The 24,254-nt window shown below is 56.7% G+C and overlaps 3 protein-coding genes across 13 annotated transcripts in view; 1 reads left to right on the forward strand and 2 right to left on the reverse strand.

The window, feature by feature from the left end:
- MPRIP (myosin phosphatase Rho interacting protein) overlaps positions 1–2,981 on the reverse strand; it is a 75,561-nt gene extending 72,580 nt beyond the window's left edge. For 3 of the 9 annotated variants that reach the window (XM_051777548.1, XM_051777530.1, XM_051777521.1), the window contains exon 1: positions 2,448–2,980. In XM_051777548.1, coding sequence (XP_051633508.1) covers positions 2,448–2,567 — 120 coding nt within the window. In that variant the 5' untranslated portion in view covers positions 2,568–2,980. Of the gene's footprint in view, positions 1–2,447 lie in introns of all 9 variants that reach the window. The other 6 variants (XM_051777538.1, XM_051777514.1, XM_051777559.1 and 3 more) reach the window with 5 other exon arrangements.
- Positions 2,982–13,878: 10,897 nt separating this feature from the next.
- TNFRSF13B (TNF receptor superfamily member 13B) lies at positions 13,879–18,699 on the forward strand. Its single transcript, XM_051779373.1, has 4 exons — positions 13,879–14,017; positions 15,054–15,170; positions 15,673–15,882; positions 16,536–18,699. Exons 1-4 carry the CDS (start codon positions 13,879–13,881, stop codon positions 16,808–16,810), a joined length of 741 nt encoding a protein of 246 aa, XP_051635333.1. The 3' UTR covers positions 16,811–18,699.
- Positions 18,700–22,799: 4,100 nt separating this feature from the next.
- Positions 22,800–24,254, reverse strand: part of USP22 (ubiquitin specific peptidase 22) — a 96,887-nt gene continuing 95,432 nt past the window's right edge. For all 3 annotated transcript variants that reach the window (XM_051778265.1, XM_051778255.1, XM_051778276.1), the window contains one exon: positions 22,800–23,705. In XM_051778265.1, coding sequence (XP_051634225.1) covers positions 23,663–23,705 — 43 coding nt within the window. In that variant the 3' untranslated portion in view covers positions 22,800–23,662. The remainder of the gene's footprint in view (positions 23,706–24,254) is intronic.

Genomic DNA, 24,254 nt, shown 5'->3' on the forward strand with positions numbered 1-24,254 from the left:
ACTTTTCTAGCCTGACTCTAGGTAATCACCAACACTGTCCCTGTCCACGGGGCGAGCAGGACGCGCTGACCATGGAGCCCCCACGCTGCTGTGTGGACGCCCCCCGACCCAAGCCAAGCTCGAAAAAAAAAAAAATTAAATGAATTAAAAAGGCAGAAGCATTCAGAGCTGTTAAATGAACCGTTATTCCTGGGTGTGCTTTGGAGCGAGCACACCCCCACGCCCAGCCAGGCTCCTCGCTGCAGCACCTCCGACACGGGGCACAAACCGGGAGGGGAGATGGGCAGGGTGGCGGGGAAGCGCCGGGGGGGGCTCTGGGGCTGCTCGGCGGGGCGGGAGGGTGCGTGCGTGCATCACACGCCACCACAGCCACCATCTTATCTGGGAAGCGGGATTACTTCACCCCAGCTGCAAGGGAGAAGCCGAGCGGGGATTGCGCCGTTTTCCCAACCGGAGCCCCCGCGCGCGGGGCCTGGATCCGGCCGCGGGGCTGACCCCGACCCCGTGAGGGCCGGACGCGGGAGCGGCTCCCCCCCAGGGCCACCCACCATCCCGGCGGGAACAAAGCCAGCGAGGGGCTGCCCGAAACACGTCCCTGGGCCCTGGGTCCCCGAGGAGGCGGGAGGCCCCCCCATGGCAGGGCAGGCAGGCGCTGTGGGGGTGCGTGCAATGCTCCGAGCCCCCCTCCCCAATGGAAAATAAATAACGCTGCACCAGCAGGCAGCACAGCCCCCAGCGGGGCAGCGGGAAGGGGCCGGCCGGGAGCGGGGGGCTCTTCCCGAGCCCCCTCCGGGACGGCTCCTTTGTCTGGGCACGGCCGCGGCGCTCCCCGCCGCCCGCCCCTTCCCGCACACACCACGGCATTTTTTCCAGTTACATTTTTTCCATATTAGCCCTCAGATTTCACGATGCCCCCCCCCCCCTCCGCCGCCCCCCCAGCGAGCGCAGCAATATGTCTGATCTCATTGCCATAATAGGATCGGGAGCGGGGATGGCAGCCCTGGCCCAGAAAGGTGTGGGAGGAGGGAGGGCGGCCCTGCTCCCCCACACCCCGACACCACAGATGGGCCCCCGTGCCCCAAAACACCCTCCGTGCCCCCTGCCATGGTGCGCGCGTCCTGGGCCCGTGTCGGGCCTGGGAGGAAGAGGAGGAAGAGAGGGAAGAGGAGGAAGGCCCAGCCCTGGCAGCCCCCCAGCGCTCGGCCCTTCTCGGGAAGGCACCGGGGTACCCTTTCCATGTCCCTGGGAGAGCTGGGGGCTGTAGGGCAGGGGGTTCATGTCCGGCACGGAGGGAATGTTTTGTTTGCAGCCGACTTTTTCCCAGGACTTTTGGGACTGTCTGATGGAGCCCACAGGACGCCTCCCACCTGCTGCCATGCACCCTAAGAGGGGACAGGACCTCCCCAAGTGCCGGCGCTGGGCCCCAAATGGCCTCAGGGGGTGAGGCCCCAGGGGAGGTGGCACTGGGGTGTGCCATGGCCTAAGGGACCAGTGGAGACTGCGGGTGTCCCACTGGACACCTGGGAATCTGTGGGGTCAGCAGGCATCCCATGGGATTGCGGGACACCCTATGGGACCAGAGAGAACCCACAGGTTCCTGGACATCCCACGGGCTTCACAAACACCTGGACCCCTGTGCTATCTGTGGGGTCAACGGGCACCCCATGGGACCACACACCACCCATGGGGTCAGCAGGCAGCCCATAAGACTCCTTGACACTTTATGGGACCAGTATGCACCCATGGGGCTCCTGAACACCCCATAGGATCCATGGATACCTGTAGATCCCCGTGCTATCCATGGGGTCAGCAGGCACCCCATGGGGCTCCTGGACACTTTATAGGACCAGAGCGCACCCATGGAGTTCCTGAACACTCCATGGAATATCGGGACACCAGTGGGTCCCTGTGCTATTTGCAGGGTCAGAAGGCACCCCATGGGTTCACTGGATACCGTGCGGCACCAGAGAGCACCTATGGGGTTCCTGAGCACGCCATAGGATAAATAGATACCTGTGGGTCCCTGTGCTGTCCCTGGGGTCAGTGGGCACTCCATGGGACCCCGCAGCACCTCTGACAGCCCATGATACCCATGGGAGCAGCAGGCACCTACAGAACCCTACAATATCTATGTGACCAGCAGGCACCCCATGGAATCCCTTGGAATCCTGTGCTAGCCATGGGACCAGCAGGCACCCATGGGACCCTGTGCTATCCGTGGGATCCCAGGACATCCATGGGACCCTATACTATCTATACGATCCTAAGCTATCCATGGGGTCATGCATGGGACCCTACGCTGACAAGGGTACCCCAAGGAACCTGTGGGACCTCAGGCTACCCACGGGGCCAGCGGAGACCCCACGGAGACCCAGGACGCCCTGAGGGAGGTGTCCAGGGGCGTATTTCGGGGAGAAAACGGCGCGGTTTGGGGGGCAAGATCCCACCTGGTTGAGGTCCTCGTCGTTGAGCAGGTGGGACTCGCGGGGCTTGAAGCAGTTCTGGCACTTGCTCTTGTTGAAGATGTTGGCCTGGAACTTCCTGCAGGGATTGTCCTTGGCGGCCATGGCGCGGCCCGCGCCCGCTGCGCGCCCGCTCAGCGCCCGGCGGAGCGCCCGCCCGCCGCGCCCATCGCCGCCGCCCCGCGCCCGCGGGGGGCGTCAAGCCAGCGCCGAGACCGGCACAAAACCCCCCAGCGAACGCAGCAGGCAAAAAAATTAAAAACCGGGAGCGAAGCGCAAGGGCGGCCGCCTCCGCTGCGGCTCAGCGGGCGCGCATGGCCCGGGCGGCGCGGCGGGCGCGGGGAGGGGCGGCGCTGCCCGCGCCCTGAGGGGCCGGGTGGGACGGGGAGGGGCGGCGCGGGGGGGTCGGTGCGGTGCGGGGACGGGGGTCCGTGCGGGGCGGGACGGGGTGCGGGCGCTGCGGGAGCCGCTCCCGACTGCGCCGCCCGCAAAGTTTCCAGCGCCGCGGAGCCAGGCGGAAAAGGGGGCGGAGCCGCCGAGCTGAGGGACAGTCCCACCCACCAATGGGAGAGCACGGCCGCTGCTAACAAAAGGCCACCTCGGCCAATGGGGAACGAGGCGAGGGAAGGGCGTGGCCGTGAGAGGGGCGGGGCGATGACAGCTGGGGGCGGGGCGATGACAGCTGGGGGCGGGGTCGGCCCTGCTGGGCTCGGCTAGGCTGGGCCCGGCTCGGCTGGGCTGGACCCCTTTAGGCTCGGTTTGGCTCAGCCTGCCACAGATCGGCTCGACTTGGCCCTACTCGGCTATCTTCGGCCCAAGTCAGTTCAGCCTGATGTGGCTCAGCCCGGCACAGCTGAGCTCGGCTTGACTTAGCTCTGCCCAGCCCAACTCAGCTCCCTTCAGCCTGGCTCAGCTCAGCTCAGTCTAGTATGACACGGCTTGGCTTGGTACAGCTCAGCACGGATTGGCCCAGTCCAGCTCAGTGCAGCTGGGCTTCACTCAGTGCAGCTTGTCCCAGATGAGGTTGGCTTGGCTCAGCTCAGCTCGGCCAAGCTTTGTTTGGCTCAGCTCAGCCCCTGTAGGAGGAGTTGCCTTTTGCCCCCTGCACTCTGCCCTGCCATGCACAGACCCCCCTCCTACAGCACCGTGACCCCCCCACACCCCCACACACAGCCCAGGCCCCCCAGCAGTGGGACACACTGTGGCACTGCCCTGAGGTGACAAACCATTGACCCCAGCTCCAGCCCCAGCCCTGGGCACAGCCCAGCCCTGGCACAGGTGGGCACACTGGGGATCATCAGCCCTTGAACACTCAAACTTGGTGGGGGTAATACAGCCTCAAACCCCTACGGCATCTCTGTGACCTGCAGCACTGGGGACCAGCTGGGGACAAAGCAGGGACGGGGTTGCACGTCCCACCTCAGCCACATTCCCGCTGTGCCACCACCCCGGGGCCAGCTGGGAACTCCTGTTTGTCCAGTGACTTTTTATCCGGTGGAAACCGGCAGGTAAATACACCAGACCGGGTGATAAGGACCCGGTGTGAGGCCACAGGTTTGGCCTCCCAGCTCTGCACCTGGAGAGCCCCCACTCTGCACAAAAGGACCGGGGCAGGGACCTTCGTGCCTGTGGAACATCACTGGGGCAGAAGAGAGGTGAGAATGCTGACCCTGGAGCAGGGGAACAGGGCAAAGGTGCCAAGTGGCACCTCCAAAATGCCCCCAAGACCGGCGTGTCCCACCACACCCAGATGCCGCTGTGGCACACAGTCTCTCCTGCTCACCCCAATATTCCCTGCTGGCATGGGAAAGGGCCCTGCTATAAGGAAGAGCCTCATGGACCTTCCTGGATTTTTGGGACCAGGAAAAACCCGTTGGAGAAGAGACGGTGGCGTGGTCCCCTTGTGCCTGGCGCTGCCCCGCCGTTTGATGTGGGACCTGGCCTCGGCGGCCTCGCCACGCCGGCTCCGTGCTGTCATTCCCATTAAATAAAGCCCAGCACAATTGCCTGCTTGTTTATTAATTTTTGCTCCATCAAAGGCAGCTTTAATCTTCTCTCTCCCTGCCATGGCCACTTGCAGTGTGCACCGTGTGCCACGGATGGGGATGGGACAGCGGATCTGTGGGTCTGACCCTGCTCCCACACCAGTGATTCCAGTGCAACCTCACCCAGCCCCGAGCCCACATGATGCTCCCAGGCTGAATGTGGCCACCAGCCCCACACACATCACCAATTTGGGTGGATTTTCCCTCTTTTTCCTTGATCCTAATATTATAAAAGCATCCCAACCCTTCCCCGGGGAGGGAGGATTTTCCCCTCTGGGATTTACAGACCCTGCCACCCTTGCCATGGGTCCAGGGTTCACCTGGCACATGACTGCAGAAGTCCTGCTCTTTGGAGAAGGGCAGGTGATTTTCCCAACCAGCTTTTGTCCTTCCTTGATCCCGCTTTCCTCCCTCCCTCCTTTCATCCCCAGCGTTGGATTATTCCCTGCCACATCCACTTGGCGTGCCCTGCATCCCGCAGCTCCTACAGATGCCCAGCGTTTTTTTTCCATCAAAAAGCCCCTCTGCAGCTCCGTGGACACCTCTGTGTGCTGTCCTCATGGTCCCCACCTCCTCGGGGCACAGACCCCACAGACTAGAGGGTCCCTCCAGGAGCAAAGGGGCTGCTCTTTCCATAGTGCCACAGGGCACTGTCTCCTCAAAAAAGGGCACGGTATTGGCACAGGGCACGGAGCAGGGAGCAGGGACAGCGTCTCTCATCCTCAGGCTGTGCCTGCCCTGAGACGCGGCCGAGCTGCTCCGTGGCTCGGGGCCACGACCTGGCGCCACACACGGCCCTGCCAGAGCCGGCAGCACCTCGCGGGAAGCGGCTGGTGCTGGGGCTGGCTCCAGCCTCTCCAAAAATCCAGCTGAACGGGACGGGCTTCTCCGCAAACCTGTCGGGCCGCATTCAGCCGCGCGGAGCCGGCGTTCGCGCGCCGCCGGCCGCCCGTGTGCCACATTCGGTGGCTGCTGGAAACTCACTGCTGAGGACATTCCCTGCATGCCCCAGATCCTGGCACGGCCATGGCACCGAGGGCCCCCACATGTGCCATGGAGATGAGTGTCCCACCCCATCATCCCCCCGTTGCCACCGCCACAGGTTGGGGCTGCCGTGTGTAACAGGTCTCTGCAGCCCAGAGCCAGTATGGAGCAGTTTTCTCCAACGAGGGCAATTAAAATAATGGGAAAATGGAAAGTATTTGTCAGGGTTCTGCAGTGGCAGAGGGGGAAGGCGCCGTGGTGAGTCAACCATCCAAACCAAAGCCCCAGCGCCAGGTAAACAAGCTGAAAACCAGGAGGTGTTAGTCACCGGCTCTGGCTGTGCCGGCCTCAGCCCGGGAAGGGAGTCGGCAAAACCCTCCAGCTCTGGGAACACACCAGTGAGACAAGAGCAGCACCCACTCCCTGTCATGGTGTGGAGATCCCGCCAGGACCATCCATTGCCTCTGCTCACAAGGGTGTACCAGGATGGGGATGTGGCACTTGTGGCTGTGCCGTGTTTTGCCAGCAAAGCTGGGATGCAGCACATTTTTCCGCAGGGCCAGGCGCTGCCGGGGCAGGAGCAGGACAGCCGGGTGCTCCTCCCGGGTGGCCATCGCTCCCCACGGGACCTTGGGCGAGTCATTTAATCCCTCTCTGCCGCCACCTCGCCGTCATTACAGTGGAGCCAGACAGATGGATGCCCAGGGGAGAGGGCAGGAGTTGTGGTTTAAAGCCAGCAAGCCCTGGGATCCCCTCTGGATTCAGGCTGGGACCCAGTGGCACCTCTGAGGGCTCCCATCCTCCTGCCCTGCTCCAACCTGTAGGATGCTGGATGCAGCCCCTGGTTGTGTGGGGGTCCAGAGCCCCCAGCACAGCCATGCCTGGGGAACATCTGGGAGGGGAACCACTGATCAAGGGAGGTTCAAATGGTCCTCAAGCCATCCTGTGTCTTATAGGGGTGAAATCCACAGGTTAGAAATCCATATAGGGTGAAAAACACCCTCATGGATGGAGGGAAAGTCTCCCAGGAATTGCCCTGGGAACTGTCTCTGTGCCCTGCCTTTCCTGTGCCTGATTTTCATAGAATCACAGAATCATAGGGTGGTTGAGGCTGGAAAAGACCTTAAGGATCATCTTGTTCCAACTCCCCTGCCATGGGCAGGAACACCTTCCACAAGGCCAGGTTGCTCAAAGCCCCATCCAATTCCATTTTTCTCACTGGAAAAAATAAAAGGACTCAAATTATCCACTGGAGGAAATCCACAGCACTCAAGTACAGCTGATGCATCCCACAGAGGAGGATGCAGCTCCCATGGAGCTGGAAAAGAGCATGAGGATGGTCCAGAGCAGGTTTCACACACACACAGAGGCTTGAGCTTCTCCCAGAAGCTACAGTAAATCCTGCCCACCAAGCAGAGCTTTCCTCTTGTCCAGAGATGCCAAATGTCTGTGAGTTCATGCTCTTCTCCTTCAACTGATTAATTATCCTCCCAGCTGGGTTATCACTGGGTCCTGTGGCTGCTGCTGCCATTGGACCTCACCGTGCTTTAGCAGGGAAGATCCGTATCTTTTGTTCCCACACGTGTGTCCCCACCTTTAGGCTGGGCCCTGCCTGTCAGGCTGGGCAGAGGGGACCCCCCCTGTGATCCCCTCTCACCTCAGCATCCCTGCTAAAAGCATCATCCCATGCAAATTCGGGTCCTCTCAGCCTCCTCCAATACTCGCCCCCTTGGCCACCACCCCGGAGCTGCCAGTGCAGCCGTCGGATGTCTGCTCTGCTGACTCCATATAATGCAAGTTTTACAAACGAAAATGTCACATGGCCCTAAATTAAATACTTTGGAGAAACCCATTATAATGCAGCAGCACAATTAGCTTTATCAGCCAGCCCAGAGTCATGCCAAAAACCAAAGCCGACTCACTTGACAGGAGCTGCCATCCATGAAACCAAGCTAACAACCTTAATTATATTTTTAGCTTCTAATTTTTGGCTGACAGTATCCCCAATTACCCAGCCCATAATTTGTGCAGGGACTGCGATCAGCCTTACCTGGTCTGTAATTCCCAGGGTCAGCCCTTTTATCCCTTTTAAATATTAGACTCCCACTGGCTGCCCTCCAGCCCTCTGGAATTTCCCCAGGGTTTTTAGTGTTAAAAATTAGCAGCGGAGCTCCTGGGCAGGCTGCAAGTCCCTTCCTGAGAGGGTCCTGCCAGGAACGCCTCTCCTGAGAAGACCCAGTGGTGTCGGGGATGGGGACAGGGAGTTGTTCCCACCAGGTTAAAGCTCCACGTACTCTGATCAGCTGCTCTGACCAAAGATTGCTCTTTGACTCATCTCCCTTCTCTGCCACCCACGCTTTACACCTCAGCACACAGCCCTGGCACTGAACCCTCCTTTCCCTGCTCCTTCCCTACGCATTTATAGGGTTTTATCCTCGCTTCCATGCCAGCCCTCAGCCAAGCCAGGTCTCTTCCTGTCTGTCTGTCCTTGCTCTCCAGTTGGCTACCAGGTTTGGGGAGCCAGCCCTGAGCACAGCCCGGTCTGTGGTAATGCTTCCCTTTCCTGATGTGTGCCAGGTTTTGGCAAGGAGACTCTTGCAGCATCACCGTGATGATGAACAGGGACACCTCTGGAGCCTGGGTCACCCTGGGTCTCACCACAGTTGCTGTGAGGGGCAGACCCTCGGCACAGACACTGGTGGGTGCTGAGCACCCTTGGGATGATGCCCTGCTGCAAGCCTGTGGGGTGTTGGCAGGATAAAGTGGGAAGGGAGGGACAGAGCAGTGTGGGATGTTTGGGGGGATCTGAACTCCACCAGGCACCGGGGGCTGGTGCAAATGGAGGTGCTGGGGACTGGGCAGGAGCCAGCCTGGGGCTGTGGGGCAGCACCCCCACATGAGGCCACATGGAAGTGTCCAAGGCCAAGTTGGACGGGGCTTGGAGCAACCTGGTCTAGTGGAAGGTGTCCCTTCCCATGGCAGGGGGTTGGAACAAGATGAATTTTAAAGTCCATTCCAACCCAAACCGTTCCGGGGTGCTGTGATCCCCCTTGGCCCCCAAAGGCGGGGCCGGAGTGGCCAGTTGGAGGATTTTCAGGCTGCGAGGGCAGCCAGAGCCCCAGCACCCAGCAGGAGCCGGGCTGGGCTGGCCAAGGGTGCCATCTCCTGGGGACAGACCCACACAGCCGGGCTCAGCATCGCGCCCGGGTGCAGGAGAGGGGAGCTGGAGCTGCACCCCGAGGCTCCCCGTCCGCCCAGGCATTGCCAGCGCTGCCGGCGGCTCCCGGCCGGGGTGCTGCAGGCAGGGCAGGCAGGCAGGGTGGCTGGAAACGTGGCCACAAGCACACTGTGGTGGTTCTTCCCGAGTGGGATGGCCATGGCATGGCCACAGCTCTGAAACGATGTGTGGGTGCAGATCCTGCACAGACACCCGGCACATCCTCATGGATCTGTCCGTGCACTGAAAACCCAGGCAGTGCTGGTGGCTGTTTGCACCAGCAACCCCGTGAGTTTGGTCACATAGTGGCTCTGTTTGCCATGAGACATTGGTGGCAGTGGCAGGACAGGGATGACAGCCAGGGAGAGCCCAGGGGATGGGCACATCCTGACTCCAGAGCATCTGAGGGGAATTAGGGTGACAGAAAAGAGTCCTCAGCAGCCGTGCTCAGAGCCCTCTGCGCCCAGCCCAGCCCTGCAGTTGGCAGTTTCGACCCTAAAGGGCTCCTCTTCCCCTTCCTCCCCTCATGGCCCCTTTTTTCAGGTCCCAAAGGGAGCATGTGTGTGAGCAAATGCCTTGGCCGAGGTGCAGGGACTGCAAAAGGCAGATGGGCTGGGGGGAGGCTGGGAGGGAAATATCCTGGCAAAGCTGCTCGAAGGGAAGGCAAAGAACTCGCCAAAATTTTTAGAGCCAAACATTATCCACCCTGTCTGCCTGTTACCTGCACCTCTCTTCACAGCACTGCCACTGGGGCAAGAGCCCAGAGGAAAAATACGTTTTATTATTGGGACAAACTGGGTTCTATCATCCCAAACAGACTATGGCATCTCTGTAGCCATGAGCAGATGGGCACTGAAGGATGCAAATCAATGTGGGGGGATGCAGAGGGGATGTTGTGGGATGCCAAGCCATGCAGATGAATGCATAGGGATGCATTGCACTGAGAGGATGCATAAGGAGCTCCTGATTGATGCTCTGGGGAACCTGTGAACACAGCAAAGGAAAGGTTTAACTCAGGAACCCAGAGCAGGGGGCTGGCAGCTGCTGCCTGATCCCCTGATGAGCACAGGGACAACCCCAGGCAGGGCAGAGCAGCAGCCACCACTTTGGCTGTGAGAGGGCAGCTCACAGGGGACCATGTCTGGAGGTGTTTAAGAGCCACACTGCAACCCCAGGGGCTGTGAGGGGGGTGATGCTGTTAGGGGCACAAAGGGCCAGACCTTGGGGCACACAGTTGAGGAGATGGGGCTCCAGTCCAGCACACACCGAGGATTCTAAAGCAGAAACCACACTGCCTGATCCCTGCTCAGCGAGGAGGGACAAACCACCCCCAAGTGCTTCTCACTTCCCTCTTGAAGGTCACCAGGGTGGAAACTGCAAGTCTCTGGCTGCTATTTACAGAGGTGAGTTTCCCCTGCAAAACCCCGAGAGCTGGAGGGCTTGGGCCACTGCTCCAGGGCCATTGTTCAGGGACCATGCTCTGCCACACTCAACCAGCCCAGGCAATGCCAAAATCACAATTTCCTTCACCATCAGCTTTATCTCTGTACGGAAATGGGCCGCAGGCTCTGCCCTCTGCCCGGGCACAGCATGAATGAGATGACTCTGCACATGGACAGCCACCAGCTGCCTGCAAAGGTGCATTTCCCCCCCAAGCCCTTGCACCACACAACCCCCCTTCCAGTGCCTCTGCCTTCCACTCCCTCCCAGGACACTCCACACATCTTCCCAGTGGGACACTCAAACCCAGAACAATCCCACCCTTTTCACCAGATGCACAGCCACACACGTGGCACAGTGCTGGAGTTGCAGAGTCCCTCTGGCCATGGTGCCTCCTCTCCTGGTCCTCACTCCAAGCCCTGCGGTCCATGGGATGGTGCCGATGCTGCTTCCGTCCCTCCCACAGGATCCAGGATGTGATGGGCCACATCCAGCCATGAGCTGCTGTGTTCCCTGTGAGCAGGTTCAGCTTCTGATGTCCCTGCAATGGACACAGTAGGAAAACATCCTTCTGATGAGTTGCAGCTCACCACAGCAAGCATGAAGTGGGAGTTTTTGAACCGAACAGCAAAACCCTTGATGCTGCTCCACTGGCATTTATAGTAACAGATATTGCTGTTTCCTTCCTCATTCAGCAGTTTCTGCAGAAAGGTCCCACTGGACTGAGCTGAGTCACTGCTCCACTGTGCTCCCAGGGAGGGCCCTGTGCCCCTTCCCCGCACCACAGACACGGCACAGCCCTGCCCAGCACCTCTGCAGGAAACAGGGAGAATCCTCTGGAGGCTTCCAGCAGCACAGAGGTGGCTCTTTCCCACTGGGAAACCAAGCTGTGTTATTCATGCTTTGTGCCTTGAGCCCAGTCAGGACCTTGGTTGTTCAGACAGGACATAGCACAGCTCTCCTGCCTCCCAGCCATGGATGCACCAGAGAAAATCAGTATTTAAAGTATCTTATTGGGGCCCACAAGATGAGCTGTGAGCAGGAGACAAAACAGTGGTGTGGGCTGACCACCCTTTGGACAGGGAAAGGATGGATGCCCCAAGAGATGCTTGGTCCCCACAGCTGCCTCCTCCACAGAGCAAAACATCCTTCTCTGTGGAATAAAACATCCCAATGGCACAGGCTGCCCAGGGCAGTGGTGGAATCACCATCCCTGGAGGGATTTAAAAGACGTGTAGATGTGGGTTAAGGTTGGACTCGATGATCTTAGAGGTCTTCTCCAAACCTAATAATTCTGGGATTCTATTGCAGCCAGGTGATCCAAGGGCTGGTGCCACAGAGCCCCTGTCCCTCCAAGCCCCTCTGAAAGGTGGCTGCCTGGCCCAGGACACCTGTCCCCGCTCCCGGTGACACATCAGCCCACAGTGTCCCTCCCACCGTGCCCCGCACTCCCGGCAGCCCAGGGACCCGACGAGCCAATGCAGCGCGCTGGGTGTGTGGCCGATTTGCATGGAAGGGATAAGGGGAAACCCCAGGAAATGCACAGCCCAGGCATTAATCAAATCGGTCTCTAATAATAAACCCCCAAAGCCATGCAGGGGTCCGGGGCTGGAGCTCGTGGTGCCATGGCAGGAGCCAAGGGGGATTAGACACCGTGGGAGAGTCAAACGTGAGTCACCCCATGGAGGGGCTGCACGGGGAGATGGGGGTGAGGGGCTGGTCTGTGCCAGGGCTTGGGGCTCGGCCACGTTCCCAGAGTGCTGGCAGGGAGTGGAGGGTCTCCTCAGGTCCTTGCTGGAGGAGCAGAGCCACCACAAAGGGCTCCCACCCTGCTGAAGTGGTCAGTGCTGGGGGGCTGGAGGTGGAATCACAGAATGGTTTGGGTTGGAATGGATCTCAAAGCTCATCTCGTTCCCCCCCCCTCGATGGGCAGGGACACCTTCCATTAGCCCAGGTTGCTCCAAGCTCCATCCAACCTGGCCTTGAACTTCCAGGGAAGTGTGGGAAACCACAGCTTCTCTGGGCAACCTGTGCCAGTGTCTGACCACTCTCATAGGGAAGAATTTCTTTCTAATAACTGATCTAAATCTACCCTCCTTCAGCCAAAAGTCATTCCATCTTGTCCTATGGTCAGCTGATGCTTGGGATGTGGGATCCATGGGGGAATTCAGGGTGCTGGTCTCTAATGGGTGGAGGGACAGAGGGGCAGACGCACCTGGCTCTGCTGGAAAACCCACAGCTCCAAAGCCCGGCTGCACCGTGCTGGGAGCACCATGTGCATCCTGGGGGTCTCCAGGGAGGGGAGCTCAGCCATCAGGCAGGATTTGTCCTAGATAGGGTCAAACATCTCCTTAGACCTGCCCTCGGAGCAGCTGGGAAGGAGGTCCCCAGGCTGCATCCCCCTGGCTTCGACACAGCCACAAACCTCTGTTTCCCACGATTATCCCTTGGGAAACTCCACCTTGGGTCAAGGATGGCTGAGGCTGCCATTCCCAGGGTTCACTGCCATCCCCAAGGACTCCCGACATCCCCAGGGCTTCCTGTAACTCCCAAGGGCTTCCTGCCATCCCCAGGGATCTTGTCATTTTTTCCTCTCTGGATATAAAGTATCTTCAAAGAGCACTGGAGGAAACCACCTCCCTCTGCCCTGGGGATATCTCCAGCCAGCTCGACAGAAAGTCATTATTTAATTTTATAGCAATGTTAATTGAACAACTGGGAAGATAAGGCCAGCATCCCTGTGCTGAGAGAGGATTTATCCCTGGGAATGGGAGGGTTTTACCTGTGTTGCCCCAGGTAGGAGCCGGCCGGCAGCGGAGGACGCGCATCCACAGCCCCTCTGCAGGGTGGGCGATGGCAGGACAGACGGACGCGCAAAGTGCCCAACCTCTGCACGCTCCCGAGTTCTAGAGAGAGAGGAGAGATCCTGGAGGAGCACAGGGGATTTTCTGGGTAAAATCCCAAGCCTGGCTTTGCCAAGGCAGCGGTGCAGCCTTTGGGCAGGCGGGGGCCAATTCCGCACCTTCGGAGAGTTTTAACCCTTTTGGGCCCCGTCAGCACCGGCATCACCCACCGGTGCAGGAAACAGCTGCGGCTCCTGGCACAGTTCTGCTGAGGGATGTGGTGTCCCACGAGCCCTCTCGGTCAGCACAGAGCACATTTCCACCACGGCCGCCCCCGTGCTGGGTTAGAGCTTCCTGCAGCTGTTCCGTGGCCACAGACCCTGCACGTGGCGTTAACCCGGCACGGTGCTCATCAAGTGTAAGTTGTTGACCAGATTTTTGGGCTGCTGAGGGCTGCTCATGCCTCGTTTCTGTGTCTTTGGTGTCACACCCAGCAGACACAGGCACTGGGAGCACCATGGCAGGGGATGGTGGGGCAAACAGCCCATCACAGGGACAGGAGCACCATCCCAGGTGGCACCAAAGCTCTCCTGGGGACACGTCCCTCCTGCTGCTTCGGAGAGTCTTACACATCAGCTGGGGTTTCACTGTGATGCCATAACACCCAAGAGAGATGTCAGAAATGACACACGAACCACCTCGGAGCCACAGAGGAATTCAGAAGTTTCCAGAACTAAAATTTGTTTCAGAAAACGTCACCAGTGCTCACTTGGGTCGCGTTTCTGGTCCCCCTGTGAGTGATCCCAGCCCTAGAAAGGGATGAGGTGGCTGCAGAGTAGCCTCGTGGTGGCCACCTCGTACCTACCTGTGCCTCTCGTTCCACAGCCATGGATGGGACACGTGTGGGGCGGGATGCCATGAACAACTGCACCGACCAGGAGTACTGGGACACCCTCGTTTCCCAGTGCATCCCCTGCAGCCTTGTGTGTGGCCGGCCCACAGCCAGGAGGTGTGATGCCGTGTGCGGTGAGTGCCAGCAGGGCAGTCATGGGTACCACGGGGCTGTTCTGGGATGGAGCAGGCAGGGATGGGGCAAAGCTGGGAGGGAGGATCAGACCCTGGGATGAACCCCAGGGTAGGCTCTGAGCCAGCTCAGCTTAGCAGAACTTTGGGCCAAAAACACAGGACTTTTCGGCTCAAAAAATGAGCCAAAATGTCACAAAAATGCAACAGCTTCCCAGCAATGGGCTGGGGCTGGCACTGGCTCAGCACAGACCAGGATGGAGTTGCCCACTACACTGTTTGCTCCCTTCTGGGGTCACAGGGCTGCATTAACACTCATGTCCCCCACTGGTGTCACCCCACCCTCCAAAGGCAGGGCCTGGAGAACCATCAGGTTCAGTGGATGTGGATAATGATAAACCCAAGCTGTAGGTCTGTGAGGCTGAATCGTGGGCCCTGAGCTGGTACAGGCTCTGAGGTGTTGTGTAACAGGTGGGGAGGAGGAAAAGGGACAGATGCACTTTGCACCCAGACCCTGTGCAGTGCCCCTTCCCTCCCTGGCGAGCCACAGTCTGGGATGGCTCCACCCTGTCCCAGGACTCAGGGGACACAGCCCTGCACACGCAGCCACAAGTCACGTCTCTCTGTTGAGGACAGAGATGCCACCCCCAGCATTCTGAGCCAGGGCTTAGGCAGGTTTTGGTATGTCCCAAAAAGCTGTGCAAGCCCCAGGGCAGCAGCAGCTCTAAGAGCAGCAGCCAGGAGCTCCCAGCTGCAGGTGGGTACAGTTGGCTGCAACCATTCCCTCCCTGTGCAGCTGCCAGCAGATGCCTTTCCCCAGTATTCACCACCCAGCCAAACACCACCCCAAATCCTGTGGATCTGTCACCCTGCCAGTCCTGGAGAGGTTGTCCATGTTTATGGCAGCGCATCGGAACCGTGAGCTTGGGCTCGTCCTCTCAGGAATCCGGGTGCCCAGGGGTGCTGGGAGGGTGGTTTGGGAGCCTCGTGTGGGAGGATGTGCTGAGGACACCGTGTTCATCTCCCTCCTCTCCTGCAGAGTCCATGGACTGCAACAAGACCCCTGGATTCTACTACGATGACCTCGTGAGAAGCTGCATCGAGTGCAGCACCATCTGTGGGCAGCACCCCAAGGAATGTGCCCCGTCCTGCGAACGTGAGTGTGATGGAGGAGGGACCAGGGGCTGGGCTGGAAGAGGAGCCAGGTTACAGGACTGAAGCTGGGGAAGGGGCAGCAAAGCCCACCCTGCTCTTCGTCCTGGGAGGGGGGGATGCAGTGCCTTTTCCCTGTGGTGTGCCAGTGATTTACAGGCCTGTCAGCTCCACCAGCCAGGGCAGGACTGGCAGCTGCAGATCCCACCTGGATGAGCCGCCCCCAGCCCTCAAGGAGGGGAAGTGAGAAGGGACTGGTAGATCCCAAGACCTACAAGTCCCACACAGAGGTTGAGACAGTGAAATGATCCCTGGAGGTGGGGGAAGGCTGAGCACAGGGTGTGGGAAGGGATCTCCTCTATCTCACCCTGGAAGAGAAATGCCAGCAGACAGAGGGGTACACAGCTGCCCTCAGATTCTTTCCCAGTGGAGTGTTATCAAAAGTCAGTGAGGGAATCACGTACCCGAGGGGTGTCTGAGCTCACCCACCTCTGCCTGACCCGCAGCCTCTCCCCCGTCGCCCGCGGCCGTGCTGGAGCAGAAGGCGTGTGCGGAGCAGGAGCCGTGGCTCGTGGTGTATCTGCTGCTGGGGCTCTGCCTCTGCGCCCTCATCTGCTCCCTGCTCCTGGGCTGGACACACCTACGCAGGAAGGGAGAGGTGGGCTCCTGCCAAGCCGGCGCTGGGACCTGCCACTGCAGGGAGGACTCTGCCAAAGGTGGGTGCTGGATGTACTGGGGGGACTGGGAGAAGGTGGTGGGCAGGCTCAGGCTCCCAGGCACTGCTGGAGGGGCAGGAAACAGAGCCAGATCCTAAGAGGGAGAGGGAGATAAAGTAAAGCCAGTGATGGGCAGTGCCATTCAGCCTGAGCCTGAAAGGGGAGCAGGACTGGACCCCTGTGCCCCAATTCTCCTCCATAATCCCCTCTCAGTCACTCCCCACGAAGTCCCAGGGACAGCTTCCTGCTGCCACACAGGGCTGGAGCTGGACCATCCACCAGCACCTCTCCACTCTCCATCCAGAAGCCAACCCTCTTCCAAAATGAACCACCTATCCCAGGAAGACCCAATTTTAGCTCTGGAGCCAGAGGGGCTTTCACAAGTCCTTGCATTAAGGAGAAAAAATAGTGAAAGGATAACGTGGAGGAATCCAACATGGAAAAGGAGTTTTTATTCTTCCTCCTCCTCTTGTCCCCTGCCTTTCCAAAAAAATTGTCTACTTACCAATTTCTCTACACACACAGTGCTGGGATCTGCCTGTCCTCTCCAGTTCCAGGCCCAGCTCCTCATGGGTTTTAGTGCAGCCCTTTGGAGCATTCCTTAGGTAAAAGCTGCTCCTAAAAACCCCTCAGCTAACACAGTTTCTCTGCAGATCGGCTGGTGGAAGCGGGCAGCGTCGGTGAGGGATTCACTGGCAGCAGAGCTCCAGAGCCAGTGGAAACCTGTGGCTTCTGCTTCCCTGGACATGGCTCTGCTGTACAAGAGACCAAATCATGCCACAGCACCTTGTGTCACGCTGGGGAAAGAGCTGCTCCCTCCTACACCGGGATCTGCAGCACGGGAAGTGCTGGGGCCACTCCCAGCCCTGAGGACGGCCACTTCAAGTTTTTTTGTTCTCCTTCCCAAGAGAAGACACCCATGGTGTGACCACAGTGGATGTTCCTGCACAGGATCAGAATGGAGGGGTGCTCCCTCTGCCCTCAAATCACAGTTGCTTCACCCTCTGCTGCCAGTGACTGGAACAGCTTCTACCCAGACTGGCTGACCCAGCTCAGGCTTTGCCAGGAGCTGAAGGATAAAGTGAAGGCTGGAGGTTGCACAGGGCTGTTTGCTCCCACTCAGGAAGTTAAAATCTCTTATTCTTGTGCACTCCCAGTGAGTGACAGAAGTCACTTCCCATTTAGCAGCACCTGACTTCATCCTCCCTCTTGACCTCCGCAGACCCTCCCTTGTGTCCCAGCCATTGGGAGGGATGTCTCGTGGGAGCTCTTCAGCCTGGTCCCACCATCAGTGACACTTTGTCCACCAGTCCCCACGGAGAGCTCACCTTTCCCTGCTTGGAATCTCCACTGTGCACCAGAACAATTTACAGCAGAGTTGTAAATACATCAAACATGGACTTGGATCCAAGGAGTTACTGGTTGAAGCTACAAGGATCCAGGGTGGAAAGCTCCACTGCCAGCTTCCAGCACTGCTTGGGAGGGGAGAACAGGTCAGTGCTGAAGGTGAGGCTTTACCTCATGACAGGACATGAAGAGCTGGGACAGGCACCAAAATCCTCAGTGGAATTTGGTTTAAATGTGGAAGCTCATCCAAGGCTGAGAACTTTCTAAAACACTGGATCTACATATGTTTGCTTTGGGTTACTCCAAATAGCTGTTAAAAGTGAGGAACCAGCTGCAGATTGAGCTGCTTCAAGGGAATATTTTTATCTGACCTGGCTTTGAAAGCTACCATAGAAAAATAAGGATTTCAACATATAACTTGAAGTTCTCATCTCAAATAAAGGAGAGTGTAGAAATTTTTTGCTTGGTGAGGAATTGCTCTTGGTAGGAGCTCATCCCTTCCACTTTCTCAAACTAAAACTTCAAGTTTGGAAGAATAAATGAGTCAATATATGTACAAACTGGCACTGGGAAAGCTGGAGAAAGCACGAGCAGAGAGTTATAAACAGACTCTGTCCCTTACATATTATGTATTTCTTTAAATGCAAATGCTTTTTTCTCATTAAAAAAGGCATCACTTGGGAGGGTGAGCCTTTCACTCTGGTCACCTCCCACACTCTCTCAGTACCAACAGTCCATTGGCCTTCCAACCTCCAGGCCTCCTCTATCTCCCACTCTCTCAATGTGAAGACCCTCTTGGCCTCCCCTCTCACATTGCCACCTTCCCTTCCCACTGGGGCCTCCAATTCCACAGCATCATCTTCCATAGCCTTAGCTCCCTCCTGTGGAGTCTGCTCCAACAGGCTCTGCTCTCATGCCATCAGTTCCTGTGGTCTCCAGACCCGTGGTTTCCTGCCCCACAACCTCAGCTCCCAGAGTCTCCAACACCTTGGCCCCAAAACCTGTGGCATCATTAGCATCCCAGTTCCTCTAGACCTCCAAGTGTCTTCCAGCCCCAGAAGTTGCCTTGGCCTCCACCCTTGTTCAGCCTCAGCATTCCCTTAGCCTCTGTTCTTTCTCATTCTGCATCTTTGCATAGACTAATCTCTCCTTCAGCCTTCCCAGTCTCTCGGTCTCTGTTCCAGCTCAGCCTCACTCTTTCTTGCCTTTCCACCATCTCCTGCTCTGCTGTTTGTCTCCTACACCCTTCAGTCTCCCCCTGCATTCTTGCTCAGCCTCTGCTCCTGCTCTCTGTCAGGTTCCTGTTTGTGCTCAGACCTCCAAAGCCTCTTGGTTTCTCCTCACCCTCCACTCCTGCTGTGTCCTGTTCCCTCTGTGCCTCCTACAGCACCACATCCCCCACTCTCCCTGGGGGCTCCACCAAGCCTGAACCCCCTCAGGTGGAGCCTCCCCAGCACCAACAGCATCTCTTCCTCCTCCTGGTTTCCCTCCCCTGCAGCCTGTCCCCCCATCAGCCTCTGCAGAGTGAATCCCAGAATGGTTTGGATTGGAAGGGATCTTAAAACTCATCTTGTTCTGCCCCCTGCCCTGGCAGGGACACCTTCCACTAGCCCAGGTTGCTCCAAGCCCTCTCCAACCTGGCCTTGGACACTTCCAGGGATGGGGCAGCCACAGCTCTTCTGGGCAACCTGTGCCAGGGCCTCACCAACCCTACAAGGAAGAATTCCTTCCCAATATCCCATCTAACCCTGCCCTCAGTCGGTGGAAGCCATTCCCCCTTGTCCTGTCACTCCATGCCCTTGTCCCAAGTCCCTCTCCAGCTCTCCTGGAGCCTCTTTAGGCCCTGGAAGGGGCTCTCAGGTCTCCCTGGAGCCTTGTCTTCTCCAGGTGAACACCCCCAGCTCTCCCAGCCTGGCTCCAGCCCTTAGAGAATCTCCCTGGACTCCTCTGGACTTGCTCCACAGTTCCACTTCCCCCTCATGTCAGGGCTTCCAGAGCTGGAATCAGTGCTCAAGGTGAAGGGGTTTTGCACCTACCTTGGGGCAGCACCAGCACATCCTTCCCTTGCATCAGGACTGGGAAAGCTCCCCAGCTCTGTGTCCCCTCTGCCCAAGCACTTCCCAGTGAGGATGGAGGTTCCAGGAGAAGGAAAACCCTCATGAACAGAAGGGGTGTCTCATCACTGCCCCTCCCCAGCAGGGAGCTCCCATGGGCAGCACTGGGGACATGTGGCTTTAGCCCAGCTCTGGCAGCCTGTGGACCTTCAAGTGTCACCTCCAGGATCCCCCAGCCACGGCTGTGCAAGGAAATTCAGAACCTTATTTAAAACCAGGATTTAAAACCTGAACCTGTGCCACCGGTTTTGCAATTAGGGCATCCCTCGAGGATCAAGAGGCATCAATTATTCAAAGGAGAAAGCTTTTAGGGAAGTGTTTGTGCCAGCAAGTGCGGGAGCTCACCCTGCGTGGCACCGGCAGCTCCTGCTCCGGCTGGCCCAGGAGGCCACTCACCTTCTCACACCCAGGCAAAGCCCATGTTGGGACAGGGCTGTTCCTCCTGTCACCAGGTGGCCCAGTGTCCCAGAAATTGGGGAGAACACTCATCAGAAGCCAAGTGCTTCCCTCCTGCCCTGGGAGCAATCCCTCACCCTCCCCTCCCTGAGGGAATATAACTACAGTTATCAGCAGAGAACAGGTAACACAGAGCACCTTGAACAAAGCAGCAGTGAGAGCAATACACATCCTTAGTGCTGGAGAACCAAGAGGAATCAATGGATTCGGTATCACATTTGCAGCCATTGGCCAGCAGCTCCAATGGATCACACCTGGAGACACCACTTCCAATACTAGACATTGTATGTATGGAACACAAACAGTTCCAGCTGGGTGAGTCACACTAAACGGAATTAAGGGCACTAATTCTGAGCAGTAAGAGCACCCACCTGGGGTTTAACCAATTCTCCCATTTCTGCTTTTTCCATTGGGCACCAGCATCAGGCAAAGCTTTGGCTCCAGCTGAGTGGCTGAGGGTCAGGAACATACACCTAAAGCCATTTTCTGGGTATTTTTGTGCACCATGTAGGGCTCTGTTCACTGCTGGCAGGTCACAGAACACACAACCACCACGAGCCTGCATCACTGCACCAGCCTTTGTTTCCAGTCATTTCTGCAGATGCCTCTTCCCAGCAGACCCAGCTGTGCTGATATAAAATGTGTCTCAAAGCAAACAAGTCAACCCCAAACTGCTCCCCGAGATGAGGAGGGTGAGCAGCTGAAGCAGCAGAGCTGTCACTCGAGGAGGAGGCAGGTTGTCACTGCTGTCTGTCAGCACATCGGGGAGGCTCCGCTTCACTCGTGCTCCGCGTTTTCCTACAGGAGACGTTGAGGGAGTTCCAGAGAAAGCTCCCGGCTCCCCGGGGAATAACTCAGCACAGGAGCTGCATGGCTGCTTCTGAAGGGATGGAGGGCAAGAGAAGGCTGTGTTTGAGAGAAAGAAAGCAGCATGAGGGGTAGTGCTGCTCATAAGACAGCAGCTGCTCTTCCATTTTTATAGGAAGAGGGAAAACGCTCTCCCCTCCTCTCAGAACCTGCGCTGATTTACTGCTGCTGGAAACAGGACTGTGCCTGGTACAATCTGGGGAGGGACACAGAGGGTGGGATGGCAGGCAGGGAGGGTGGGGGGGAAGAAAGGAATAAGAGCTTTTAATACACCAGGAATTCTGCTTTTGAAACCAGAAAGAGCCCTGAAAGCTCCCCCCGAAAAACCATCTGCGCCGGTGCAGTTGCACAGAGCAGAGCCCCCTTCACCAGATGGGCGGGGAGGAAAAAGCTAATGGTGATTTATACATCTGGCCCCGTCCCTGAACAGTTTGTTTCTAAAGGCTTAACAAAGCAGGCTGCAGTCGCTCCGGTGGCCGGGCGTGTGCCGTGCAAGAATTCATTAAGGCGGCAGCCAAAGGCTCAGACCTCGGCGCCACAAAGCGAAGGCTCCGGAGTCCTCCTGGCAGCCCGCGCGGTGGCACTGCTCCTCTGCTCCTCTGCTGCTCTGCTGCTCTGCTCCTCCTCCGGCTGCAGGACCCGCGGGAGCGCCAATGCAGCAGCCCTGGGAACGAGGAGAGGCTGATCTCGCCCTGCTCTGCAAGCCTGCTGCATTATTAAAAGGTAGCAGAGAGCGTCGTCAGGCATCTGCACCATCCCGCGCCCGATTCCGGGGGGGAAGGAAGGAGGGCCCCCCCTCCTGCGGGTGTGCCAGCCATCCGCATTTCTCCAGCCATTTTCCATTGGCGACAGGAACGCTCCGGGGAAACTGTGCAGCCCCCCAGTTACAGCTGGGAATTCTCTGAGGCACGATGGGTTACACAGGCAGGGGACGGGATGGCGACCCCCCCACCACACCCAGGGCTCTGGGTCTCAGCTGGCATTCGAGGTGCTTCCATTCCTTGCTCCTTCCTCCTTCCCCGTGTCAAGCTGTCGCAGAAATCTCTTGATGTACAAAACATCCTCATACTCTTCCAGTCTGTGTGCAAATCAAAAGAATTCCACCGCCCTTTTGTTCAGCTGCTCTTGCAAGATGCTCATTCAAAAAACAAACATGCTCAATTCCCTTATTTTACTGTTTGTCTGTTTATCAGATTGTGTCTCGGGGAGGTTAGACACGTATCAATCATTTCTAGTGCACAGAACCTAAAGGGTTGGACCCTTCTGTGTTTTCCCACACAGGTAAAAGCCAAGGAATGGCTGGCTGGATAATTATGCAGAGGTTAATGACCAGAGAAGCTGCTGCTGCCCCATTCCTGGAAGAGTCCAAGGCCATGCTGGACAGGGGCTTGGAGCAACCTGGGATACTGGAAGGTGTCCCTGCCCATGGCAGGGGCGTGGAATGAGATGAGCTTTAAGGTCCAACCCAAACCTTTGTGATTCTGTGATTTTTTGGTGTGACTTTTACACCAACTTACACGGCGCCCAACTGACTCCTCGCCCTCTCCATAAGGAAGGGAACCAAAGCTATTTTTGCTCTCTCAGCTCTGTTCTGAGTGGTTTCTCTCACAGGCCGCGATTCTACCCCCAGCCCAACCTCCTGAGAGCAAGATCCAGCACACGAGCAGTTACTGCTGGTACCTGGACACAGAGATGGAGGGGGAGAAAAGGCCCCAGAGCTCCAAGCTACACACACCGACACACAGGCCGTGGTTCTGCAAGAGGAGAAAAGCATGTGAAGAGTTAATCCATGTGGGAGGATACAAGGAACCAATACCAGCCTAGCACATACCATGAAAATGTGTTGTTTACTTAGAGCACTGCAGAAGGGCTCAATAGCAGCAGATCCATCGCTCAAAGCTGCCCCTGCACCGACCGTTCCCAACAGATGGTACATTTTTCAATACTGAGGTTCTCTCAAGTGTCAGATATATATATAAATCCACCTTTGGAAGGCAGCAGGGAAAGAAAACAAACCAAAACCAGCAACAACAAAACAAGCACTTTTGAGAAATTCAAACTTATTCACAAGATTTAAAAAAAAAACAAACGAAAAAAAAAACAAACCAGAAAAAAAAAGAACCAAGACCACTCTTACAGTATAAACACGCCAATTCATTCATTTTTACTGATGGTTGCATTTATGAATTTCATTCTCGTGAAAAAAGGGAATAAAAGGAAAAAAATTAAGAAAATAGCTATTTATAGAAAACAAAACAAAAAAGGGCTCAAACAGAACAGAATCTGTGCTGATGCTTCTGATGAGCAGTCCGATGGCATTGAACATTACCTGTGCAAGCAGGCATGCCTGAAAACCTGTCTGAGTACTGCAGCTTCAGTTCCACAATCCAGGATTTCTTTTATGGTTGTTGGGAAAAAAAGAGCCTAATAGTTTCATACTGTATTTATTTAATAACTAAAATTCACAAATAAAAAGATACTTGCAAAGTCCTTTAGTTGTCTCATCCCCTCCTCCTCCACTCTACTGCTTTCAGACCCATATGCATAAAAAAATGGGTTTGGATTTTTAATTTTAACTGTTATATGATTGGTCGTTGGAGCTGAAGCACCAAATGGAGAAGATGCTTTATGGAGATGAGGGTAGAACCCTTTGCCTTCCCACACACATTTTGGAGGAACACAGGAGATGTACCAGCGCCCGGACTCCTCTGCTCCCATTTCCCCCACCCAGAGCATTCCTTTCATTTTATATTTCCTCTGTTAAGTGACTGACTGCAGCCTCCTCTCCCCCTTTCTGTCCTCGTGGGACCGCACACACGTCGGACATTGTTCATTTCTCACTCTCCAGGCTTTGAGTCAGTGTCAAGTAGGTCCTGTTACAGCTCAGTGCGAGTTGGTTTTTAATGGGTCTTTTCATTTCAGGTAGGTTTGTGTGTCGATTTAGAAGGCTTGCGTATTTTCTTCCTTGTTTATATCTGACAAGCTGCTGGATAAGGCTATTCATACTCCAGGAACTGTTTGTGATAGAACAGCAAATATCTGCAAGAGAGCAGAGGGGCAGTTTCAGTTCTCTGCTCTGCATTGGAGGAGAGTTTTCACTGATGGGATCACAAAATATAAGGGCTGTTCATTTGGTTTTTCTTTGCAATTTCTTGAAGCAACTCCAGGGACAGTAACCAGGGATGAGAAGAAGGGAAGCCAGCTGACATAATTTTACCAGCAACTCAGGAAACTGAACCATTACACATCAAACAGGAGTCCCAAAACAGCAAACAGGAGCCCCAGGGATGTCCCCTCCCTGGAAGTGTTCAAGGTCAGGCTGGTCTAGTGGGAGAAGTCCCTGCCCAGGGCAGGGAGTTTTTAAGGAAATTTGTCTCCTCCTACCCAGGCCATTCTGTGATTCTGTGAAACAGTCAAACCTTGTTGTACAATTTACTTAGAACGTGAAAGCTCTGGAAGATTGGACCGTGTTGGTGCTCAGACAGGAATCAACTGGACACTAATGTGACACAAAATAAAGGTGTTTTAAGATGCAACTGTTGCTTTAGAGTCACATTTACTAGAGCATCAGACACCAGGATTATTGCA

Source organism: Manacus candei, unplaced genomic scaffold (assembly GCF_025592945.1).
Source record: "Manacus candei isolate 608988 ecotype Guabito, Panama unplaced genomic scaffold, ASM2559294v1 h1tg000002l, whole genome shotgun sequence".
Classification (NCBI taxonomy): domain Eukaryota; kingdom Metazoa; phylum Chordata; class Aves; order Passeriformes; family Pipridae; genus Manacus; species Manacus candei.